The sequence below is a fragment of the Necator americanus genome, chromosome III (assembly GCF_031761385.1).
Source record: "Necator americanus strain Aroian chromosome III, whole genome shotgun sequence".
NCBI classification, from domain to species: Eukaryota; Metazoa; Nematoda; class Chromadorea; order Rhabditida; family Ancylostomatidae; genus Necator; species Necator americanus.
This window is the reverse complement of record NC_087373.1, coordinates 15,716,651-15,741,204: the sequence shown is the minus strand read 5'-3', so window position 1 is coordinate 15,741,204 and position 24,554 is coordinate 15,716,651. Positions and strand designations below refer to the sequence as shown.

The 24,554-nt window shown below is 40.9% G+C and overlaps 2 protein-coding genes across 3 annotated transcripts; one reads left to right on the top strand and one right to left on the bottom strand.

Moving 5' to 3' along the window:
• Window positions 1-2,043: 2,043 nt before the first annotated feature.
• Window positions 2,044-20,154, top strand: RB195_009709 (uncharacterized protein; the record flags this gene model as incomplete). 2 transcript variants are annotated; one of them, XM_064190381.1, is made up of 20 exons in its annotated part: window positions 2,044-2,074; window positions 3,194-3,303; window positions 4,108-4,169; window positions 4,554-4,686; window positions 5,534-5,584; window positions 5,813-5,834; window positions 5,977-6,098; window positions 6,158-6,382; window positions 9,222-9,281; window positions 9,338-9,480; window positions 14,183-14,333; window positions 14,864-15,007; window positions 15,080-15,154; window positions 15,236-15,391; window positions 17,548-17,712; window positions 17,766-17,875; window positions 18,940-19,144; window positions 19,785-19,883; window positions 19,946-20,013; window positions 20,076-20,154. In XM_064190381.1, 20 exons carry the CDS (start codon window positions 2,044-2,046, stop codon window positions 20,152-20,154), a joined length of 2,211 nt encoding a protein of 736 aa, XP_064047963.1. The 2 variants fall into 2 exon arrangements, with proteins under 2 accessions (XP_064047963.1, XP_064047964.1); XM_064190380.1 differs by having other exon boundaries at window positions 5,813-5,890; window positions 6,009-6,098.
• Window positions 20,155-22,364: 2,210 nt separating this feature from the next.
• RB195_009708 (uncharacterized protein) lies at window positions 22,365-23,090 on the bottom strand (the record flags this gene model as incomplete). The annotated part of the gene is made up of 1 exon (XM_013450635.2): window positions 22,365-23,090. One exon carries the CDS (start codon window positions 23,088-23,090, stop codon window positions 22,365-22,367), a length of 726 nt encoding a protein of 241 aa, XP_013306089.2.
• Window positions 23,091-24,554: the final 1,464 nt, after the last annotated feature.

Genomic DNA, 24,554 nt, shown 5'->3' with positions numbered 1-24,554 from the left:
TGTGAGGTATTTGCCCACAAAATTGGACCGAAGGGCACCATTGAGTTATGTAACAGCACATCATACAGCACCAGAACATATTACAAACCGCTATTGGAACACCTAACATATTATTAATGGGTAGCGAAAACAACTATGAAATACCAACGTGATAATTGCAATGCTATTTACCTTTAAATATGCAGTAGCTTACATGAATCTGAGATGTAGATGAGAAGAGTAAACAGTAAATCAATAATAAATTCTCATTTTCGTGCTTTACCGTGAGATCCAATGTCTGAGCAGTGTATGTCTTACTGGACGCCCGTTTGTAACGGTTACAGCAGGTCCCAATGGAGAATTCATCTTGTCTATCTGCACAAGGAGCAAAACAAACGATGAAGCTAATGGCAGGTGCGGCACTAGGTATGCGTAATCCACGAACTATTCTATAAAAAGGAAAAGGACTGGAAAACTGTGGAGAACCAGAAGAAGAGAGCACTTGGGAAATTTCCCTGACGAGAGACCACTACACGCCTTCACCTAGGAGAAGGACTAAGAAAGTTAAAATGTGATAACATTAGACAACAAAAGGCACAATAAATTGCACATTAATAAATAATAGAAAGAAGGAAATTCTAACTTCTCTTGCTTCCTGTGATGAACAATTAACGTGAAACATTGGACCGGTGAAGATGCAGGCTGGAAGTCCAGCTGAATCCTCCTGATACCTAATGTTCTCTTATCATTCCTCGTTTTGTCTGTATTTTCAAAAGAAATGTGCAAACCGAAACCGAAGTGCACATTAGTCTGGAAGATGCAGTTATATATGTGTTCACACCTCCATGAGTGTTGAAAATGTCAAGCTGCAGCGCTCAATAAAACAATAACAATCGAGACAGTGTTCGTGTCAAGACTGGCAACGGCACTGGTAGAAGGTGCATGCGTGTCGCGCCGTGTCCGAGTATCATTGTGGACGCGAAAAACAAGAGATCGAGTGAAAAATTGCAGAAAAAGTCACTCTATTCGTGACTTCGTACCGCATAGTCCTTAGTTATCATAGCTGAAAGCAGTTTTTTTTTTGACTGCGGCATCCAATGTACCATGCTACACCGCTCGGTAGACAACCATCGCGCTTTGCCACCGCGTGTGGATTTGCAGGTCTTCGAGTCTCATCAAGAGTACTCAGGGGCTGAGGCGCAGCGCAGCAGAGTTATCGCAGTGTAAACGCGCATATTCTCCGAATCCAGAAACAAGAGTGATCGCTAGTCCTCAGTAGGTATCAGTTTGCACAACCCTCCGTACATTCGACAAAGAACTTACGTCCCCTGATAATGAAAATGTTGAGCAGTTCACTTCTGAGCTTGTAAACATTAGTACAGTCGAAAACCTTCAAATGAAGGAGTACTAGTCATCTTGTCTGACGGGTTTTTGGATATGCATTGGGTCGTTTTGTGAACTATTTACTCTGATCAGCGGGAGATTTGAGAAGAATCTCGTTTTTCGTTGTGATACTTGTGAATTACCTCCCATTATCTGCTGGTGTAGAGGCCTCAATCTGAAAAATGCCTACGAACACTTTGCATGGACTCGTACGGTATTCACCACTCGCGTAGTAGACGAATCAGATGAGCATGAGCTAATCAGTGCCTTCTATCCTCAACTTGCTTTCTCATCCACCTCTTTCATATTATATATGAACAGCTGCATAGCCGCGACGACCTGACACGTACGTACGTAAGCGGCTGCGCTCGAAGCGACGCTGTGAATTTAGCAGTTACATTTAAGATGGGGCCATCGCTAGCTGTACTCAAGCTGCAGGATACAGGAAGGTCCCACTCCGACCGCAGCCGCTAGCTCCACTTCGTCACAGCAGCTTACGCAATTTCACCGGGGCCTTTTTCTAGTTTTACCGTCTTTACCTCATTTGAGAACTTCCTTGTATGTTGTATTAGCTCCTACAAGTCCTCGATGGAATCAGTTAATCCCAGATTTAGAATCCTTCACTAATCGGCTTGAACGAGGCAGCATTGTTCCACAACTGCAAAGCTATCGAACTATTGGATGGAGCGTGAATGTGTCAAAGGTATACAAGGTATCTCTTTCATTTCTTCTCTAATCATTGGGATTCGATAAGGTTGATTTGCATGCTTGGTGTTTCTTTACTGAAGTTAATTTCTTTCCCGGTTTCGCGTTTACGGGTTATACAGTCGCTTCCAAGCTTTTTTTTTCCTTGTCGGGGTGTCGCGTTACCCCTCAGCGGAAGCGAGCATGGGTACCGTCATCGCCGATCGAGTCGAGGGACGCTCTAATGGGAAGGATTTTTGTTGCTAACACGGCCACAAAGTAATTGTGGTTTTGCGCAGTTACAGAGAAAAGAAAAAAAACAAGGAAAACAAGCAAAATAAAGGAGCTTATCGGGGTGTACTCATCATGGTTAATCATCGGTAGTGGGCAGCAATGCTCACCTCCCTCAAAGAAATAACGCTTCAAAGTGACGATTAAGTTCAGCACTGACTGTACGTTTATGGATTCGTACAAATTCAACGGTTTCACAATCCTCTTAAGTGGTTCTGGACAAATCGATGCTCACTCTGGATTTTGGCCTGGCACTCCAGATTTTTACTTGTATTCTGGTGATATGTGACGTGAAGGCGCTGCAAGATTAAAGTCACTTTGCATTCTCAAGGTTTTTTTCAAAACTCTTAAAAATGGATGCAGAACTGTTCTTATCACCCCTGACCGTCTGTTCTAATGGGGAAACGAAGCGATTAGAGAACTTGAGTAACTGAGTTTTTTTTGGATTAGCTTATCAAACAGCGAATAGATTGCGGAATTGTCGTTTTTAAATAACAGCCGAGCTGCCATTCAAAATGTTGGTGAATCTGTATGGTATTTCGAATTTCTTGCGGCATAATTGAATTAGCGCTTATCCATGTATCACTATTAAGGCTTTTGTCTTAATCTTCGAGATGTGCATATAACAGTGCATATTACTACACGAATACACTTCATATTTTATGAGTATCGATCATGGACTTTTAAAACTGTGCTCAGCTATGATTTCCGTATAACATCGAGATGAATGGTGTTATGCTAAGCAATACTTTTCGAGAAGTACAGCGGGCTCCGAATATAGATGTATACCATTGTTTTCTCATTTTTGTTTCTGACACGACTGTTTTGTTTGACTGAACCTAAGGTATGTATTTAGGTGTTGTTGTGCGATGGTGCAGGGATTATGTCATTGTGTGGTCAGTGGAATACAATCACTCTTTTATTATTCTAGACAAATCTGTTATCTACGATCGCAACAAATTATATGTAGGTTCTTTTACCTCAAATATCTGAAGCTTTTTCACTGCTATTAACTAATTCTTACAAACAATGCTGTTCTTGTAAATAATATCTGCCATTTTTTGCTTTAAATTTAAAATATCTAGTATTCTAGTAAGGGAAATATGTGAATGTGGTGGAAATGTCTCAGCAGATGCAAAAAATTATACTTAGAAGAGCACTAAATTGACGTCTGTGAGCTATTCAGTGACGATATCAGCGAAGAAATTAAATGGATTAGGCTCCAGATTGGTGGACCACGTTTGTATTATTGAGATAAGGAAAACGAATGAAGTTTTTCAGGCGCATATCCCACATTATTTCGTGGTAAGGTGGGAACGTACAAACTGCATTAAAATCTCTTCATATCGTTAATAAATTGTAATTCATTTACAGTAGAGGTGGGATTTTCGAGACTTCACTGATACAAATGAAAGTAGTTCATTTTCAATTTATGTTGCATTTGCTGAGTGTTACAGCCTTGTTATTTTACAGTTGAGTGAAAACGACTAGAAGCTCGACGTTGGGGTGTGGGACAGCTTACGCAGTTACACCAGACTTCAATTCGTTTTGACCTAACAGCATAGTGTTGGATTCCGTTACCCTAATTTCACCTATTTCCTTTCTTACTGTGTGATTAAGAACTTCTTGTTCCAACACATCAACTAAATGTTTCGCAATAACTCAATCCTCGAAGTGCGATTGCCTATAATATTATCTACCAAGGCGCCACGTCATTTTCCTTGTACAAGCTGTTCATCTATTGTATTTTCTCGCAACTTCATTTCTTAGCCGACCCACTGGTTATGCTTCGACGTGGATCCGGAAATTGTCGACTCACCGGAAGGTTTCTGGTCAGTTGATCTGTCTTTTCTGTTTTTCCTGCTGAAAGAATTTTTATGTAAAATGTAGGGTTTTTTTACTCATTCATTATAATGAAATGAAGCACGGTGCAGCTGCATAAACGTCTGCCGAAGCAGACGTTGGAATCGAGGTGGAACCACAGCTGTAGCAGTGAAAGTTGCTAGAAAGCATCCTCCGTTGGTAATAGCCACGACGCTCCAACGCACCCCTTCGAGCGCAGCCGCTTAGGCAATTGCACCGTGGTTCATGTCGTATTGACTCGACTATGTAGAGGTGCGATTTACAACTAGAAAGCAACAGAATTGAGAAGGGAACGTAATCGAGCCCAACTTTGCAACTGAACTGTTTAATCAACATTAATCTGTTCTTTTCAGCACTAGAGCCTTTAACCCTCGAGCAGTCGAAATTAAGCACAGTTTAAACCCAGAAACTACTGAACACGACTACAACGATTTCAACAGTTTCGTATATCAGTTTGCTGAGTTTGCTGATAGAAACACCATAAGGGTGAGTTGCATGCTAATTTTCAGCTCCCTGAATTTGGATGAAGTAGCTGGCAACAAAACCAGGCGGTCAATTATAAGGGTACTTTAAATGAAACTGTAATCTTAGGTTACGACGAAAATAATCAAGATCTTCCAGCTTCCTTCTTAATTTCTTTAGTTGTAGTATTTTACCAAAATTTGTTTCTCTCTTTCGTTTTTATCCCTCTGATGGGGAGGTCTTGTTTATGTTCTTTTTCTTCTCATGTTCTCAGTAGCTCATCACCAACTGATGCTCGAAATGTCTGCGACTGTAAGCATTCTTTTGTGAAGACTTTTCTATATCATTAGATAATTGTGTTTCTTTGTATTTGTTTGAATATGTATGTAATATAATATAATGTAGTATGATGATAGTAACTCGATCGTAAATTCAAAGTCAACAGAAAACATCTAACAGTTTGGGTGTTTTCAGCTTTTGGCAGATTGTACAAATCTTCTGTATAGACCTATCGTATACAATTATAACTTCAAGTGACATTCTGAATTCTTCAGTTCTTTTTGATCCGAGTATATCTACATTTTCCCGTACTTATAATCTGATGACTGCAATTATTAGTAAGTTCTGTTTTCTTCTTCTGGAAATGGGAATTCAAAAAATTGAAGATTGTTTGTGATTCTTTTCTAGTTTGTCTCATACATGCGATAGTCGAAGCCGGTGCTCCAACCCCATTCACTTTTGGACGGTTGGCGAAGGGATCCTCATCACTTGAGCTGCACCCCATGGGCTAGACCCTCTTCACTTGAGTAGCGTCCGGCTCCTCGCTATCGCACCTATGGTTTGACTCTGTAGTTCCGTAACTTTTTTTTAGTTCAAAACGAGGTTGAAGAGGATCGAAAAGTGTCCCAGGCCTGCCCTTTTTGTAAGTTCATTTCATTATCTGTTTCCCTCCGTTCATTACATTTATTTTTTCTTGTCAGATACCTACATAGCTAATTCTTGATCTATGATATTGCAAATCTAGTATTTAAGTATGATTCCTTTAATGCATAAGGAAGGAAACAATCTTTAACGCAAGAAAAAAAAGAAGAATAGAAGTTTGGATACTTAGAATTTCAAACCAGCAGTAATTTGGTATTACCAATTCTAGGACCAATTCATTGGCGAAGTTGGTATTTCCACATCGGAGTTTGAAGAGCTGGTCAAGTACAACATATACAACGTTGACGTATGCTATTTTTGCTATGTTCCATTATCTTTGCTCGAAGTTTTTGCAGTATTTGCAGTTTACATCACGTTTATGATATTCTCTAGATGTTTCTCTTCTTTTTTTGGCAATTGTCGAGCTGAAACAACTGGCTAGACCGGGGGAGCAACGTGTCTGGGAAGTTGTCAACTATGTACACTGCGGGAAGGAAGTAGCTCTCCCTGTTTTGGTTTGTTTTTTGTGATGAGTAGACTTCCGTAATTATCTTTGGGAAGTTCTACATTTCAGCTTTGTAAACTTGGAAAGAAATTATACGGAGCTGCTGGAAGGTTAATGGACAGAAACGAAGTTATAGTTCCTCCCAACAATCTGCAGCCAGCTTATCCTACACCGTCAGATGAAGTACCATCAATGTTCGCAGAAAATCTTACACGGGATGAGCGGATGAGAAGAAATGTAAATCTTTACGGGGTCCGAAACAACGAAGGGGCATCATCCCAAACGCATTACGAGGTACATTCAGGTCTTAACTTTCATTTTTGAAAAAGGTTTCATATGAGACATAAAGACTCGGAGAAAGATCGTGACGTATCCGGTGCAGCTTAGAGCTATAAGTGAACCCTACGAGTTTTCGCTGCATCGCTCGGATTCTCACTGCTGAACTCTTTCACAATGGATTTCATCTTTTCAGACTATAGGGATTTTAATACGTAGGATATGTCCATGCTTGGAATACTACTTACAATAAATGTCAAATTTTTACAACACAGATTTTTCTAGAGAAATTACCACAAAAAAAAATACATTCTACCGTTATGGTGCGATGTCACATACGTGTCCCATCTGTCAGAAGTGAGGTTTTTTCAGAAATTGTGTTTGATAAACCTTCCCGATCACAATCCTTGATTGCAATTCGACTTTTTTCGCTTGATTTTTTGAAATGGAAAACGCGAGATGAACTCATTTTTGTTGCTCTTCGAGCTGCATGTCCAGAGATATTGCTGTGATGCTCATCTTCTGCGATATTTTCAGGAACTGTATATACATCCTACTTAGACACTTAGATGGCCTGTCTTCACTGCACGTGCGGGACCAACATCTTCTCCACTCGTTTCGCTCCCTCGCCTTTGTCATCCATGATGTTCTCAAATTTTCTTAGAGACGTTGACGAGGACCTTCAGCCGTATCCAGCTGAGCTCTCAGCTGGTCCATTCGCGCTACGAACACATCGCCCCATCTTGTTGGCGGTCTCCCTCAAGGGGATTCAGTGTCTCTTGGGATCCATTCCAACGTTCTTTTAGAACGTCTGTCGTCGACTCTTCTCACAACGTGACAGGCCTATCTATACACATCTTGCTGGTGCATATGTCACCGTCAGCAGAATCAAAACTAGAATTGTTAGGATCGTTGAAGTCATTATTATGATAAGTATCTGGCTTCCTCTAAAACCTAGAAAAAAACAAGGCATTATTTTGATATTGATTGCCTATGTCGAGATACATAGGTCTTTCGAAAAAAAAAGTTATGTGAAAATTCATTTCATCTCTGACTTGGAATGACTCTCTGTGTAAACAATTCTTTCAGGGTAACTTTCAGGGTTCGCCGTAATGCTTACGGTTTCGTTGTCATGGTAATGCTTACGGTTTCGTTGTCACTATAAGAAGTTGTCGCTTTAATCTCTGTTCAATTTTCCCACCAGCGCCGTTCAGCGCCGCCGCCGTTGTAAGAAATAAAAAATTTGTTGACCACTCATGTGCAGTAACTTACTATATGTAACAAAAATAATTTCGCAGTCTATCAAAACGTTTCAGGAGGCATCACCTCTTTTTATTCATCACCGTCCGATATGCTTGCTGAGCGTGTTTTACAAAGTCTTCACCAAGATCATCCCCACGCGCATATCCAGGACGCTGGATGAAGCTCAACCTCAAGAACAAGCTGGATTCCGCCTGAGGCAGCTGCATAGATCACAAATACACCGTGTCGAAGGTCATAGTGATCTGCCGGGAATACCGCCTGCACCTTGTTCTAGCCTTCGGTGACTATGAGAAAACCTTCGGCAGCGTAGAAACGAATTCAATACTGTCAGCGCTGGTCGATCAAGATGTGAACACGTCGTATGCGAGGACATTAGCCAATTGCTACGAAGGGGTATACATGTTGATGGAACATTCTTCTCCAACCTTCGTATTGTGGAAGATATCGTTATTCTTTTCGAGAAGACCAATGAACCAGAAACGATGCTCAAGGAACCGAACGAAACAAGAAAGATAATAGGACTGCGATTAAACAGAGAGAAGACACAGTTCATGAAGAACGCCTACTGCGAGGACGGAGGAGTATAGCTTGGAGGCTCCGAAATCGTAGTAGAAACTTCGTGATACGTATACCTCGGACATTCTATGAACATGGAAAACGACTTGAAGGAACTGAATAGAAGAATGAGAGCAGAGTGGGCAGCATTTGCACCCATCCGGGAAGCTACGGGCCAACTGAAGGACCAAGATCTCCGTGTCCATCTGTTTGACTCGGCAGTTCTTCCAGCGCTCTGTTACGCAGCGTGAACGTGGGTAGACATTGCTGTCACGTCTAGGAAGCTATTTATTACCCACAAAAGATGCTTAGCCCTTGAGAGATGTGTTCCGAAGTTCAACCGGCGTACACAGCACCTAGCTGGTATTCACAGCTCCGAATTAAGAGGAATGTCCCGTCTTCTCGACCCAGCGGAATATATATCGAAAGCAAAGCATAGATGAGCTGGTCACATTATGAGAAGAATCGACGATAGATCGACTACAAGAACGCTAGAGTGGATTCCAAGAGATGCTAAACGCCCTCGAGGAAGACGGCCAACGAGATGAAGTGCTAGGGCCCGCACGTCCAGTGAAAACGGGCCATCTAAGAGGATCCAGGAAGAGAAGAGAATAAGAGGCTGTGCCAGCGAAGCTGCTGTCTTAGTTCACTTGTTCTTTTCCTTTTTATATGTTATAAAAAGTTCTGTCTTAGTTTACTTTTCGTTTCTTTCTTTTTTTTCATATCATAAAAAATTCTCGACCATTGTTACTTTTTGTTTGAAAAGCTGCTATTTTTAAAATCTTAATGTCTTAAAATGAGTGTAGATTCAGCTGAATTGTTTGAAAAACGTGATCAAGCAATATATTTCGTTTTTTTAGATATAGGAATCAGGTTTTTCTGATATTAAGGATTCGATTAGCTCCAGGCGGAAAAAGTCTGTGTTAGAACGGTCAGAAAGAGAAAGTGTGTAAGTTCACCCACGCAGTCATCCCAGCAAACATAAATCCAGGACGTTTAAATCTTTTTTAATGCATTGATATTCAGTTTGATAGTTTAGAGTGGGCATGTAAAACCGTGGGGACAGTTAAATTCGACTGAACCACAGTCAGCCGTGGAGGTTGGTGCAGTGCTACGTGAGCTTCAGTACACTAACCTACTCGTTTATATTTGCAGCAAACTATAAATATGGATTGTATCACAGTGTTTCGCCGAATGGAAGATGCTGCCGTGAAATTCTACGTGATTTTTTCCAAGACTCATAAATTCGGAATTTTATGTGACGGAGGTATTGATTTGGAGATCGGAAAATGGGCAAGGTACGGGTATTTACTAACTATTGTTGCGAATAAGTAAGGACATTGCTACGATAAATGTTGCTTTTCTTGTTTGTGAGGGATTGGCGAAGTGATTTCTATAACTCAGTGTTATCGTATATAAGAGGGACTGTAGCGCAGTCGGTGAGAAGTTCTGCTTTGGCTGCAGGATCGGTGGTTGGTTCGAAACCGTTCTAGTGTCACTAAGCGTTGCGCTGTGAAAGCAGCTCTCAATCCACGCAAAGAGTAAGCCTTACCTCTAGTAGCTGATATGGGCTCTGCTCCCTTCGGGAGCATACTCGAGAGGCTCAGGCTGGCGATGCGGTCCTTGGTGTCGTTGTCCTATGCGTCCTTGGTCCGCCTCTCGTGATAGAGAACTCCGCCCCTAAAATCAACTTGCAATAGCCCCCATTCCACTTTAAGTCCGTCCTGAAATTCTATATATTTACAAACAACCCGCTGCCTAGATACCCGCTATCTTAGCAAGTATATCCTCTATCCGAGACAACGGGTAGTGGTCACGGATGGTAATCTCGTTAAGAGGACGAGAATTGAGAAGACTCGAAAAGAACCGTCCTTTTTCTTTACAAACACTGTGTTATGGATCCAAAGAGTATCGCTCTCTGTTATGCGACCTGATCGAAGCAGTTTGTAATGTGCTCATCGAGCTACTTCTGAAACTTTATCGGAATCCGCGGAGGTCGAAAGCGCGAAGGAGGGGTTCGCGTAGTTGTCTTAACAAATATCTCCGTCTCTTCGAAGGACCCTAAGTCATACTCACCACTTGAATTGCGGTCACTAAATTCATCGAAAAGCACGAGTAACTGCTGACGCTCCTGGTTCGAGACCTCCGCGTTAAAAAAATATATTATATTAAGATAAAATAAAATATATTAAAATCCGAAACGTTGCGAGCTTCAGAAAACGAAAAAGGCAAATTAACACAAACGGCATCAGCTGAAGCACACCGCGAAAGAACTAACGGCCAAGCAAGTAATAAACGAATCTCTGATAAATTAGGAGGAGTTCGTAAAGAAGACTGAGAAGGTTGACCAAAAGCAGAGCTTACTAGCTCTTCATTCTGCTTCATGAGTGCTGAGACACGCGCCTCAGATTGCTCACAAGCGGCTTGTGAATTCCGCAAAGAGATAGACAACGTATTAATTTGTTCGCTGGCTTGCGAAAGTTCTTAAGAAAGAGAGTCGGAATCGGGATACACAGCATTGACAGAGGAAGAAGGAAACTCTGGGAACGTCGGGAAGCAACCTGACCACTCCTCAAGGACCCGTTCTTTGAGGAATCCGTTGGTCCTGGCCGGTCGTAGCGGGTCAGACCAGGTTCAGCAGACGATCAGCGAACGTCGTTGATAACTCCCCAAACTGCTATTGACAAACAGACAGCGCCTGCCTAGCCATGTAGCGATGTTGCGGTCCTTAAAATGCTTGCTTCAGATGTGCCACAAATGCGTTGAAGTAGCAGCACTTCTGCCGACTTAACTCTTCTATCTTCTCACGCGCTGCCCCATCCAAATAGCAGATAAGGAAATCCGTCTTTTGTGGGGCATTGCCACCGCAGAACGCAGCCGCATCACGTCTTCTAGACGGCGAAGCCACAGCGAAAACTGTGTGACGTCGTTACCTGACCTTGAAAATGGTACTAATCTGTATATCGGGCTATAAGTAGCAACGAGAGGAATAGCCGGTGTCACAGTGTCTTCGCATCTCTCTCATGTACGTAGGCGTCATCGTTGAGTTCCTGCAAAGTACCGCAACACATCCGCAACACTAGTCTTGATATCGGCCCGTAAGGCCAATGTAACACTGATCTAATTATCGGGGCCTACCGGGCATCCTACTAATAATACACATGACACCCCAGGCATGACCTCACGCCCCCTCGCACTCGTCGGTCATGATTTCGCCCCCGGACTAAAACAACGGGTCCGGACCAACACGCGCGCTCCTCAACTACTAACCTCAACCTCGGCGCTTCACAATCCACAACTCAGGCGCCACTTACACTTACGGTGCTTCACAACTCATCATCAGCCAACAACCACATCACTGAATAAAACGCGCTAAGCAGCCTAGCTGCCCTATCCCATTACTGGAGCCCCCTAAACCACAAGATCAACGCGATGCCACAATAGCTCAACACATATACTGTACCGGAACATATTCAACATCAACATCAACAACAGTATCAAAATCAACCTCAACGTCAACTGCACCGGAACTCGTCTGCACTTACCGTTTCTACACCAAGACATCCTTGCGCGCCAAATAGAACGCGTTTTGTACCTTGTCAGGTTCATTTTTCTTTCCTTTTTTAACTTTTCAACTTTTTGCGTATTTTTCCTTTTTTCGTTTTTTTTTTATTTTTTCGCATTTTCGCCAACAAATAACATAGAAACAAATACAAGACATACCACTATCACTCTCGCGCCCGTTCGCATGGGTGCACTCCATGCGAACGATCGAACAAAAAAAAATAAACGCGACCAAACTACACGGAGCACGAGGAAAACCAGCGGGGAGTACCACTAGCCACTGCCCGACACTTGCGACTTCACGGCAGCGAGGGGTGAACCACTCGCTGCTACCAGCAGCTCTCAACCCACGCAAGGAGTAAGCCGTCCTTGATCCGTCCTTGGTCTGCAGGTGTACGGTGGCTAAGGTCCTCCTACTGTGCTCCAGGCGTGCGCTCTTATGGGCTCAGCCCCGTTTGCTCCTCCTCTCGTGATAGAGAGACCGCATTACCTACATCACTTACATGTCAACCAACCCTTTCATCCCTCCTGGGTCGATAAATTGGTACCAAACTTGTTTGGGAGGATAAAAACACTTATTTGACTAATCCTGACCGCTGATCCCCCTCAAGTCATTCTACAACAATACATAGGTGAAACGGTTTTTCTGTGTGTATGTAAGTACATTTTCCCTTCCTAAAGTGACCCAAACTTCCTTAATCTTACCATTATTGTTTGTTTAGTATTCCACTTTACTTTTGCTGCAGAACTCTTATGAAAAAGTAGAAGTTGTAGTTTATAGCATCATTTTGAAGACTGAGTCTTAGAATTGTAGGCGCACAATAACTCCGACTACGAATGTAGCAGAATAGGGAAATTCTGCTAAATTCGTAGTTGGAGTTATTGTGCGCCTGTTCGGAATTAATGCTAATAATGTTTCCTGTTATAAATACTGCAGTTTTTTGAAACCATGAATGGGATTTTTAGTTGTGGTAGTAGCGTCCACTATGGTAAGAATGGAATTAATAACTGCCACATCATAAAATACTTTTTAAACGTAAATACAATACATAGGGTGCCCCAAAATTTGCGCAAGCTTTGAACTAAATAGAGAACAGATTAATATTTTTTTAAATTGGTACAAAAAGTACATAGGATAGGAAGAATTATGTATAGAATAGGACGTAGCCTGCAGGAGTCACTGGACCATACTTTTTTGAAAATGAGACGGTCAAGCAGTTACTGTTGCTGGCGCTCGATATCACGACATGATAACCAAATTCTTAATGCCTAAATTGGATGCAATTGATGTGGAGAACATGTGGTTTCAACAAGATGGTGCGACATGTCATACAACCCGTGAAACAATCCACTTATTGCATGAGATTTCCTGGTCGTTTACTCTCTCGTTTCTGTAATCAGAATTGGCTCTCTAGATCACTGATCTATCACCATTGGATTTCTTTCCATAGGATTATTTGAAGTCGAAGATCTGGGCCAACAAGCACACATCCACCTGTGCCTTGGAAGAGATTCAACAACACTGCATTAACAAAAGTAGGCCACATCCATGCAAAAAGGTCATGGAAAATTCCAACGAAAGAAAGCCTATTTGCCAGCAAAGTTTTGTACTTCATGTTTCAACATAAAAATAGGAAAAGACTGCTTCTTCTATTTAATTCAAATCTTGCGTAAATTTTGGAACACGTTATGTTATTTTCACCGCACCATAACACAAGTTAACTCGTTTTTATCGGCCCGAACCTTCGGTAAAAACGACTTGACTTGTACTACAACACAAAATTCGTTTTTACTCGATCGTGCTCGTGAAGGATATCGTTGAGGTCATATTAAAGGTAAAATTTTAACTGCGTCAAAAGTACAGTTTGAAGTGCTTTAGCTATGAAGTCAAGTCAAGATAGGCTATTTATACAGATGCATATACAGATACGATAGTTCCTCTCTCTCTCTCTCTCTCTCTCTATATATATATATATATATATATATATATATATATATATATATATATATATATATATATATATATGCATGTACATACACATATATACATATGTATATATATATAGTATATATATATAGTATATAGTATATAGTATATAGTATATAGTATATAGTATAACGTTTGAACCAGGATGTGATTGCGGTGGGTTCACCAAAGACTAGAAAATATGTAAATTTCTGCCAGGCCTACCACATCCCATACTTGCCTCCGGCTTCCTCTCTAAAGTTGTTCCTCATAAAGATGATCTCAAAGATCCGTAAATTCAAGAAAGATAAGTCAAATTTCCAGACTATGGCATTTGCTCCGATTTTAATAGAAACTGATATAGAAACGATAGTTTCTGTATATAAGTTCAACTGAATATCAGTTTCTATTAAATTAACAATTCAGTGATCTCAGTTTCGAAATTTCCTCATCCATATCTTTCTGTTCAGGCTTCAATACGTTGGTGGCGACTTCAAATGTGGTCAGTTCTTGGATAGTCGCAACATGCGTCTCATAAACTACATAGCGCCACCTCGTTTTGTCGATGCGAAGAAATTTAAGTTGCGTGAAATGCAGAACGATTTTGAGTACATAGTGATCGTGAGTTAATTTCTACTTATTCGAAGCTTCTTTGTGCTTTGTAGTGATGGACAGAGACGAGATTCAAGTTTTGAAAACAAAATTATCTGTGTTTGTGAAATTCTGAGTTTCAATTATGAAATTCTTCTCTATAAGCAAATAAATGCACCCGAAGAAATAGCAACATTTGTAAACAGTTCATTTGCTGTTAAATTCACAAACGAGAGTAGAAGTGTGAAACTAGAGATAATTAGAAAAGATTAAGTCTCTCTTCGCGTTGGAAAGTGGTTTTTGTTTTGTTTACGGTTATGGTTGGGCATAGTTCATGAATTTTGCTGCCATCCTTTTCTTTTTTTCCTACCTCTATTCCAAATCGGCACTATAGTCTGATTCAAATTGACTAACATTTCTGCTCATCAATGCGCTTACTAAAGTGCTGCTTTGTTTGGATTGTTTGCGCTTGTTCCCTATTGGGAGGACGTTATTTTAAGTAAAATATCTCCTACAAAAATACTCCAGAGAAGAAAAGTAATTTTGCATGAGTTTTGCAGTTGGCGCTGCGTGCACGAATACAGTTTTCTGCAGCTGGGGATCCCATCATCGAGTCAGATACCGTCGGTCGTATCAAAATCGATGAGGATTGGGCACGGCGTTCTGAAATTCCAGCACTTCTTCCTAACCGAGCAGTAATAGAGGCATAGTTATCTTTTGTATAACTATAATAATAGGTAGAAGTGTACCTTTCTAGGCGCTACTTCTTTTTTTAGATTGAATTCGTGAGAGACTCCTGGTATTTAAGAAAACTGCACTGTAATTGGCATGACAATATGGACATTGAACAAGTTAGTGTAGTCTTTCTTCTACTTCGTTGTTTTTATGTACAAATTTGAGCTAAATTAATTCCACATTTCCTTCTGGTTCAGCTAGATTCACCGTATATTAGACCTGGATATACTGTAGAAGAGATGGAAGAAATTTGCGGACTCCGATGTGCCCACGGTGTAGAGGGTTGCAGAGAGTTTTCATTCCAACAACGAGATTTTCACGACGAGCAACCAGAGCATCGACTAGCGAACCAGGTACGAAATAGAATGATTTCATTTTTCCGGTCATTTTTTGAGTATATCATTCACGACATCTTTCAATTCCCCTGAAATAGTAAAATTTAGTTTTATGTTTGATATAAAATGCCGTAGTTACAATCTGTGTTCATTCTCAAAGACTGTTCTGGGTAATTTTGTATCTGGAAAAATCATTCAGTGTTCCGTTACTAATTGATCACGTACGTTTTCTGTGATATGCTGTAATCTGATGAACGAGAACAGAACTTAACAATATGATCATTGGTGCTTTGTAATATGGATTTGCGGTGTAATTTTCAAAAATAGGGTCGCATAATGTGAAAGCTGTAAAGGAATGAATCGCATGCAAAGGGTCGGAATACATGAAGCACATGACAGTTGCCTAAACGCGACCTTTCTTCGCTGCACTTTGCGATGGCCCTGCTTCCATCCTCACCGATACGCCCTATCTCACGTCTTCGAGCGCAGCCGCTTACGCAGCTGCACCCTGCGTTTCAATATTGTTGGAATCTTTGACAGGACTCGTCAAAATATTAAGAGGTGTTATTGAGTTTGAAGATGCTCAAATGTGAAATAGTGTATTAGTCGAAAAGTTCGACTTTTAATGAACCTCAGCATAGTTGAATGTAGTATCGAGTTTGATAAGCTGTACACGAGGTTGTTAAATAAATTTATTGGCTAACGTTTTGGCTATATCGCCTTCTTCAGAGCCTGAAAAGGGCGATTCAATCTACAATTTAAAAGACCAACCTCTCCACAACTAAACTGGTAAACTCCACGCCTACTTTTAATCACCAATTTAGCGACTACACTGAATGCTCACCTTAGATCGGAGACGCCTAGCATGGACCGCTGACTGGTCGATCACGAGGGCGAATGGTTCGAATGTCACATTCAGATCAGAAGAACCATTCGAGATATGGCGCGAGTTCCTGCGTTATCGACAAACATTCGCCCTTGCAGTTCATTTTAGGGTTTTTGGATTGGATCTAAAATGCCTCCAGCGATTTTCGAGCCAACGTTTTAGATTCGTGCGCTAAGATTTGGACCCTAATTTCAAAATCGGCCATCCGTCGTGTCTTTGTGTTCTATGGGCACCTAAAGGTGTCCATTCTCGTAATCTATTCTTGCCGTTCACGTGCTCTTTGATGCGGACATACAGCGGTCGTATTACGTATAGTGTATTAGTCAGCGTATTACGTCTCGACAGGGCCTATATATGTCTACTATTTTGAGGAGTATTTGACTTCCTGGAACTGTGATTTTTGCGATATTTTTTGGTCTCCTTTCTACTTTATCCCACAGATCCGCGGGACATTGTGAAAATGATGTATTTTATACCGCATTTTTTCACATAATAACTATAGGGTTCCGTTTTCTTTTATACACTTGACTGTTGAGTGAAGTAATTGACTGTGAGTAACCTTTGCGCTGAATGTTACCCTACTCCTGTGCAGATAGATTCTTGTCGTCGCATGCTGTTTTCGCTCCCAACAATTGTTAATCTAAGCCCTGTGATTTTTGTTGTGAAAATGTATAGTGTAGAAGTTCAATATTCCTTGAATCTTGGCACAATAACTGCAACTTGTCAGTTACAATTGTGAGGCTAGGGTTATTACTGTCCGAAGCTAGCGTTTCGGCGTCGTCGCCGTCGTGAGAGTCTGGAAAGTCAGAAAATTTGCAACATACTCTCTCTGAAATGTCTGCTCAAGAACAAATTATCACCCTGTAGGGGGTCATATCTGGAATCTGAAGGTCCAAATGAGCTCAAATTGTTGTGCTTACCTTAATAGCCGCGTTGCCGTGATGTTAGCAGACCTTGTGAGCGCTCCGCAAATACTAAGGATGCGATGTGCATATGACCTCGTAAATAAAAACCTGCAAATGTCTCGATGCAGAGCACAACAATTTAAGCTCTTTTGGTTCTTGGTTTTGTAAGTGGTTTTTTACGGGATGATAACTTGTTCTGGATTAAGCACTTGAGAAGAGATGTGACAAATGTTCTGACTTTCCAGCCTCTGACGAAGGCGACGACGCCGAAACGTTATCCGTGATTACCAGTGTTAACAATCTTGGCTGTCGCTTTACATTTATAACGGAAAATGTATAGCGTTTATTTCCGTCTTTACTTTACAGAGAATTACTTTTTACAGAGATCGACAACACCATATGATGATCAATGTGATGAAATGAACCGTCGAGAACGCCAACATTCCGAACCAGAAGTTTATAACGTACTGCAGAAATGGATTGCTCCTGCTGTGCCGCCAAGTATTGAAACCGTCGTGGACCTAACAGATGAAAAACCAAGTGGGAGGGTAAGTTGCAAATGGATGTTTGTCTTACTTCCATGGATTCCAGTGGATTTTAGGATCGCAGACCAATCTGGTGTTGTGTTGTACATATTCGAGACGACAATATAATATGTTACACACCTGTAGCTGGCATCCATAAAATTGTCGTCCCTTCAAATCTCCTAGAGTGAGTTGATGTTTCGCTGAGACCCTGACGACGTTTTCGAAGTAGTCGGTTTTTATGCGATGGATTACTTCTTTTTAGTGGACCCATATTTGAACTGTATTACGTTTCATATATAGCTTTCATCCAATTTCTTTGCATCACTGGGAAAATGTACGTGAAATAGGCTCGTTTTCAGGAGTGTTTACCTTTCTGGAATTTAGTTTTCTAGAACGTTGTTCTGTTCTTCGATCATTGACGTCACCGAATGAAGTACAAATACATTCTCCGTGAATTGTTTTGCTGTGAAAAAGCGCGATGTTGTCCTCAAAATTTCTAACGATAGAACATTATTTTCATCGGTCTAATTAAGAAAAATTAAATTTAAATTAAACTAAAGGTAAGTGCGAGTGGACTAAGCATAGAGAATATCTATTTTCTCGTAATTCGGGTTTTTTTTTTTACTTTTGTCTGATAATGTATTAGCTGAAGACAAAGATATGGTATAAGTTTTGCAACATTGATAACATAGTTTTGGTAGTTCAAAATTAGCTTGAAGGTTATATATCACGGATTATTAGCCCAATTTTGTTGTATTCCCTTTTGTTAGATTCATAAAACCTTGTATTACATTCATTTAATTCAGATCTAAAGTTTTAATACACTACTAAAAAGAGAGAAAACTGTTTTGTTTATTTCCTTCATGCTTCTATAGTAACCACTTTCTTGCTCCGTTCATTAATACAACACTGCTTTTCATTGGTTAGCATGCTCTTATACACTGGCAATTTTCATTACTCAACATGCGTTAGATGGCCACTTCACCGAATTTCATTGTACGAATCTTGTAGATTGCCTTCACTTTTGTTACAAATTATTCATAAAACTTATAACAGTGAAACTGAGTACGGGTGAGAGCATACTCGTGACAACTCAAATAAATAGGCACCATGTGTATTCATCAATTAGTTCGCAGTTTGTTCGAGGTCTTTTCACTTATTCATTTCTCTAATAGTTGTTTATTTCTTTTTCACGGGAACGAGTTGAAATGTGCATATTAAATCAAATTAGTAGTTATCATTTTCCAGAGACTACGTGGATATTCTTAATTTGCACCAATCTGTTCGGCTGGGTGCCTGGTTCAATGTCATGTGTGAACCACGCTGTAGTAGACAATATGATGATTTTCGGATACCACACTTCTCCCATATAGCCGTTGAAGTGTGCACTCCACCTCAACCACGGCCACCCGTGGAAAACTGGGAGCAACGAGAGATCCACGGTTTGTTTCAGGTGCGCTTTTCCTGTGCTTAAAATAAAGTTTTCTTGAACCTTTCTCTTTTATTATGGTTTCTTTTCTTATTTGGGTTGCCCATGCTCTGAGAAACCATCTTCATAACTATAAGAGAACATCCTCATCAGGTATCATTTTCATCTCAGAACTGGTTGCACTACTAGGCTAAAATCTTTTCCTTAAATATTCTTCTCCAACTACACGATCATGCAATTTACGTGGCTTCTGCGACTGGAAATCCATTTTATTTCACTTTAGATGCGATTGAATGAACTAGTTAGATTGTCTTCATTCACTATTAGCTCTCCTTTTCATATGGGATGACTACTCTATGAAAATCTCCCGTACTGTTCGCATCCCCACTAAAGCATCGATTGAAAAGTTTGTACTAAGAAACCATTTCATGAAGAGAGGAGAAATGGTAACACAATTTAGAAACAATATTCGTCCGTTTATTATCCAAACTTGCATGTATTAACTGGATTTGAATTACCTCTGACGAGGCGTCACAACAAGAAAATATAAATCTTTTCTGAGCTGACTTTATTAAACCACGCCAATAACGAATTTTCTTGGACTAACTCTGCTATTTAATCATTCTATCGCTGAATATCCTTTCCGTCTCCTACTCAAATTTAGTTCCGTGTCTATTGTGATCTAAGAGTCATTGCTAATGTACAACGAGTCCTAGTCGGAAACGAAAAGTGGCTAAAGTTGTTGTGTCGAAATACACTACAGGTATTTGTCTTTTAAACTAGAAACATGCCCTGAATTGCAGTTCCTGTCAACAGAATTTATAGGTGCTGGCACCGCAGGAAAGACTCGAAGGATTCTTAACACCTCAACTTACGGCTGACAAAACGATTACGTGAGTGTTATCTTTATTGTTCATGTCTTTTCCTAGTTATTTTGTTTTATTTTTTGTTGCAGATTTTGGGCCACTAGAAAAAAGCGAGTGTTGGATTGCGATCTGTTTCTTATGGACTTCGAAAGCATTGAAGAAGAATAGTTTTTTTTTTCTCTCCCTCTTCATTCGTTTCTCTAACAGAAACCCTTTATATTCGAAGATCCTTCTCTGAACTGTATTTGTTGCGATCGCTCGTTCTTCGTAAAGTCTACATTTTTCCCATTTACTTGTTTCTTTTCAGAATTTTGTTTAATTTTCTCTCAATTTTGTCTCTTCTCATGAACAAATCGGTGCGCTTCGTCTGGTGCCTTCGGGATCCTAGTATTGTTTTTCTTAACTATTTTGTCACTTTGAGTGTTTACCTTCGGTTTTCTTTCGTTCACTCTTATTTGTATTTCGTTCTTAATGAATAAAAGAAGTTAATATACGATGACATCCAGTTGTCGCAGTGCACTCATAATAACATTCGGTTTCATGTTGTAAAAGCCGAATGAATGTCAGTGAAATGAAATAAATGGGTGCGGGACAAGAGGTACCCGTGAAAACCGGCTGACCGCGCTTGTCCTCCCTTCAGCGCCGCGCTCCTCCGCGTAATTACGGTTGCCGCTCCACCAACTAGACATTCTCCACGACCGCCTGAGATCACCTACACCCCGCCTCCCTATTGCTCTCCGATCAAAGCCGCGCGCGACGCTCGCGCCGCGACGAAGCGGTGGATAATGCGAATTTTGAAGAGAGGGGGAGTGAAAAACGAATTGCCGAAGCGAATTCTGATGTACGGGTATAGTAAACTAAGCGCATATTATTGGGAATAAAAGAGAAGTAAATCCTTCTATCCAATGTAACTTTACTTTAAGTAAAAAGTCTCAAAAAGATGCTCCTGGGAAAAGAATAACATGCATATATTTAAGTTTTCTATATAAACTAGCAGTGCATAAGTATGTGTTTGTCACGATGCCATCCAACGAATTCCTGTTCAAATTTCAACTGCGGCAGCTATAATAACAGCAACTTTATGCGCTTATTACTTTGTACACATTCTTTAAACTCCTTTCTACATTTTACCTTTTCAAAATTCTACTTAGATATAATGTTTATATGGAGCGCAACTTAAATATTTCAGTGCTTCCTTGTACGTTTTATAGAATAAAACTTTATATGGTTCTATAAACTTCTTTCAACAGCGTTTTATCGCTTCATTTCTACTTTCTCACTCTCACATTCTCTGCATAAAATCAATATGACAGGTTAGGTGTATTAGTGGCGAACCTTTGTATTTTCGAGATATACCTTTAGGTACAGTGTATGTCTGTGAGGCATTATTAGCGCCTCGTTAATCGTTGGATGCCAGTTTTGCCCAGCTAGATAAGCAAGAAGAAATCCTTAGAAAGCGAAAAAGTAAAGAAGATAGCATAACACCGACCAGTGGGACATTTTTTGAAACATCTCTTGCATTCCCAGAAATGGATGTGTTTTCCACCTAACAATCGAAACAGGATAATTTCATTTTCACTCGCATTTCTAAATGGCATATCACTTATAAAAACCTATTTCATTCTTTCCTTCTTTTATACTAATTTACAAGCACACTTTATGTAGACCTTCAAACAACATGTAATACCAGGTACTTTCCTTCCCGTTCGGTTTTAAAAGCGCATCATAAGAGCTGTAGGCGCGGCGAAAAAAATCGTCGGAAGAGCGGTAGACGCGGCGAAATGAGAGGGGAGGGTGATGTGGGCCGGGCGTCTTGAAGACGTAGCACAAGAGGAGCAATCAGGCTACTGTAGCGATTATGACGGTATCAGGAGATGCGTGGTGCAATTAACGACGCTCATTAGCCTCCTGGATACGCGGCGGCACATCATACGGGTACCTCTTGACCGTTCCCCGAAATAAATAGTTTACAGGTAAAACAATCAAGCTGCATTATGACGTGAAATTGACGAACTTTGATTGAAAATATAGGGTGTTCGGGAAGTATCTGCTGAAATACGGCAAAATTTCAAAACAACACAACTTTTTAACAACATTTTATTATTCGACGAAATAATCTCCATCAATATCGACAACCTTCTGCCAACGTCTCACAAGATCACGGATTCCTTTGGCGTAGAACTCCGGCGACTTGGAGGCGAAGAAAGCCCGAAGGTCATTTCGAGGTGGTCACAATCATCGTAGCGCTTCTCTTCCAGGTGATGCTGAAGCGATCGGAAGAGGTGGTAGTCGCTCGGGGCCAGGTCCGGGCTGTACGGTGGGTGCGGTAGAGCTCCAGAATTTTCTGGGAAGTCTTCTTCGCGACGTGAGGGCGCGCGTTATCGTGCAGCAGGCGAACGTTGTTGAGCTTCGGATGCTTCTTGCGGATCTTGTCGGCCAGTCTTTGCAGTTGAGCGCAGTAAACCTCGGCAGTAACTTTCGTGTTGTCCAGCAGCTGTTCGAAACGGTAGATTCCATGAAACCCCCTCCCACCAGACGCTCAACATGACCTCATGAATTTCAGTTTTCACGAAAGGATCCGGCATTTCATCGCCAGCGCACCACGCACGTTTGTGGGTATGATTGACGTAGAGGACCCATTTTTCATCTCCAGTGACAATGGTGTCTAGCCAGGCGAATCTGCGGCTTCTGGAGAGCAGCTGAGTGCAGATGTCCAGGCGTCTTTGGCGGTTGCCGTCGCTCAATGCATGTGGAAGCCACTGACCGAGCTTTTTCACCATTCCGAAAGATCGCAGTCCATTGCTCACGGTGGACAGCGAACAGCAAAGGCTGGCAGCAAAATACCGCACACCTTCATATGGATGCTGCTCCGTCAGATTCTTCAGTTCGTCGAACGATATTGCAGTCAGTCGATCAGAACGAGGCTCATCTTCGAGTTTCTTGTTTTCGGCTTTGAAGCGCTGGAACCAGGCGCGCACAGACCTCTCAGAAGGGGCTTCAGTGGCGAATACTTGACTTATGTTTCGATGGGCTTCAGCAGCGGGGTGGCCAGATTCGGACTCGTAAAGGAGTAGGTGTCGAATATGGATGGAATGTCCGGCCATTATAGGATGAAATAGGCAAGGAAGAGGGAGCCAGATATGTTATGTGTACAGAAGCGGTAGTGTCCTTATATAATATATTTAAAACGAGAACTTCCAGAACATCTCAAAAAATCTGTGCTACTGCGAAATTTTCGGCAGATACTTTCCGAACACCCTAATAGGACTGGACATTTCTTCCTTTTCTCAGTGTTTAGTTAAAAACTGGGAAATACTCGAGAGAAGAAGGACATAGGATTTGTATTCTCATTCTGTAATTGTCTTTACTCGATCGTTTTTTTCCTTCAAAGATTTGTTTCGTCTTTCGACGCGTGTTATTGCATGGAAGATCGTAACTTCAACTTTCAACGTTTTCTCTTTGAAATATCTGTATGCCACATATACCGTTCATCGAGCAATAATCGCGTCGCTGACACACCCAGTGGATACCTAAAGGCATCACCCCACGAATCTGGGGTGGTGCGTGTTCAAGGTGAGTTATGTCTATACGGGACCGTAGATTATGGGGAGGAAAGTGATTCCTTCCATTTCTTCCTAATTGCTGTAACAAACGGCCCGGAAGATGCGGCGCTAGCTTTGCCAAATGCCAAAGTTTTCAAATAAATAAAGAAATAAGTCAATAAAATCGACAATATCACTCCAACCGATTTTCATATTCGTATAAACATATGCAATACCTCAGTCTTCAAATCTCCCTAAGTGTAAGAAGAAATTCGAAATCAGCGTAGGAGGAAACTTCAGCTGAGAAGCTCGTAAAGTTGTGTTTGTAGCGAAAGCAGGCAATAATCAATACAGTCATTACAGGTCGATCAGCACAACTATGCAAAGTCAGTAAATCGATAAAATCGACACTTATAGTGATTATCATATTCGTAGTGAGCGTAGGCTAAAACCTAAGAGGCTAAAACCCCAGTGCAGAAATTCCCACACAACATTCAGCTCGAAAGAAGGGTACTTGATCTCTGTCCCATTCTTTCGTGTTACTCCCCAATACTTTAATATTTCGTAGTCGTAATAGGGATAAAACCCTTTTTCGCTATTTTATAAGTCTTTCCCAATTCTAGGGCGTCATCTCAGAGAATTCTGTTCCAGAAATTGGATTTCGCTCCTCTTTTTGTGTAGCTGTGCCCGGTTAGAACGGAATTCAGGATTTTACAATGATTCCTATTACAGGAAACGCTAATCATGCACAACTATACAAAAAATGGGACAGAAATTAATCTTTACATTTTGAATTCTTTACATTTACGTTTTGAAGAATGTCTTAGAGGGGTTCTAAGAGCAGAACAAACGATAAAACTAATGAAAGAAGGACTTTTTGAAGACTTATTCATGCATTACAACAGGGGAAAATAGTGAAAAATTGAAACAAAAGGCAAAAAATAGTACCCTCATGCTGTGGGAGGAGCTCTGTGTATCCCATCAACGACGTGTCGCGTCATCATGATGCAACACATTTTAAGCGGA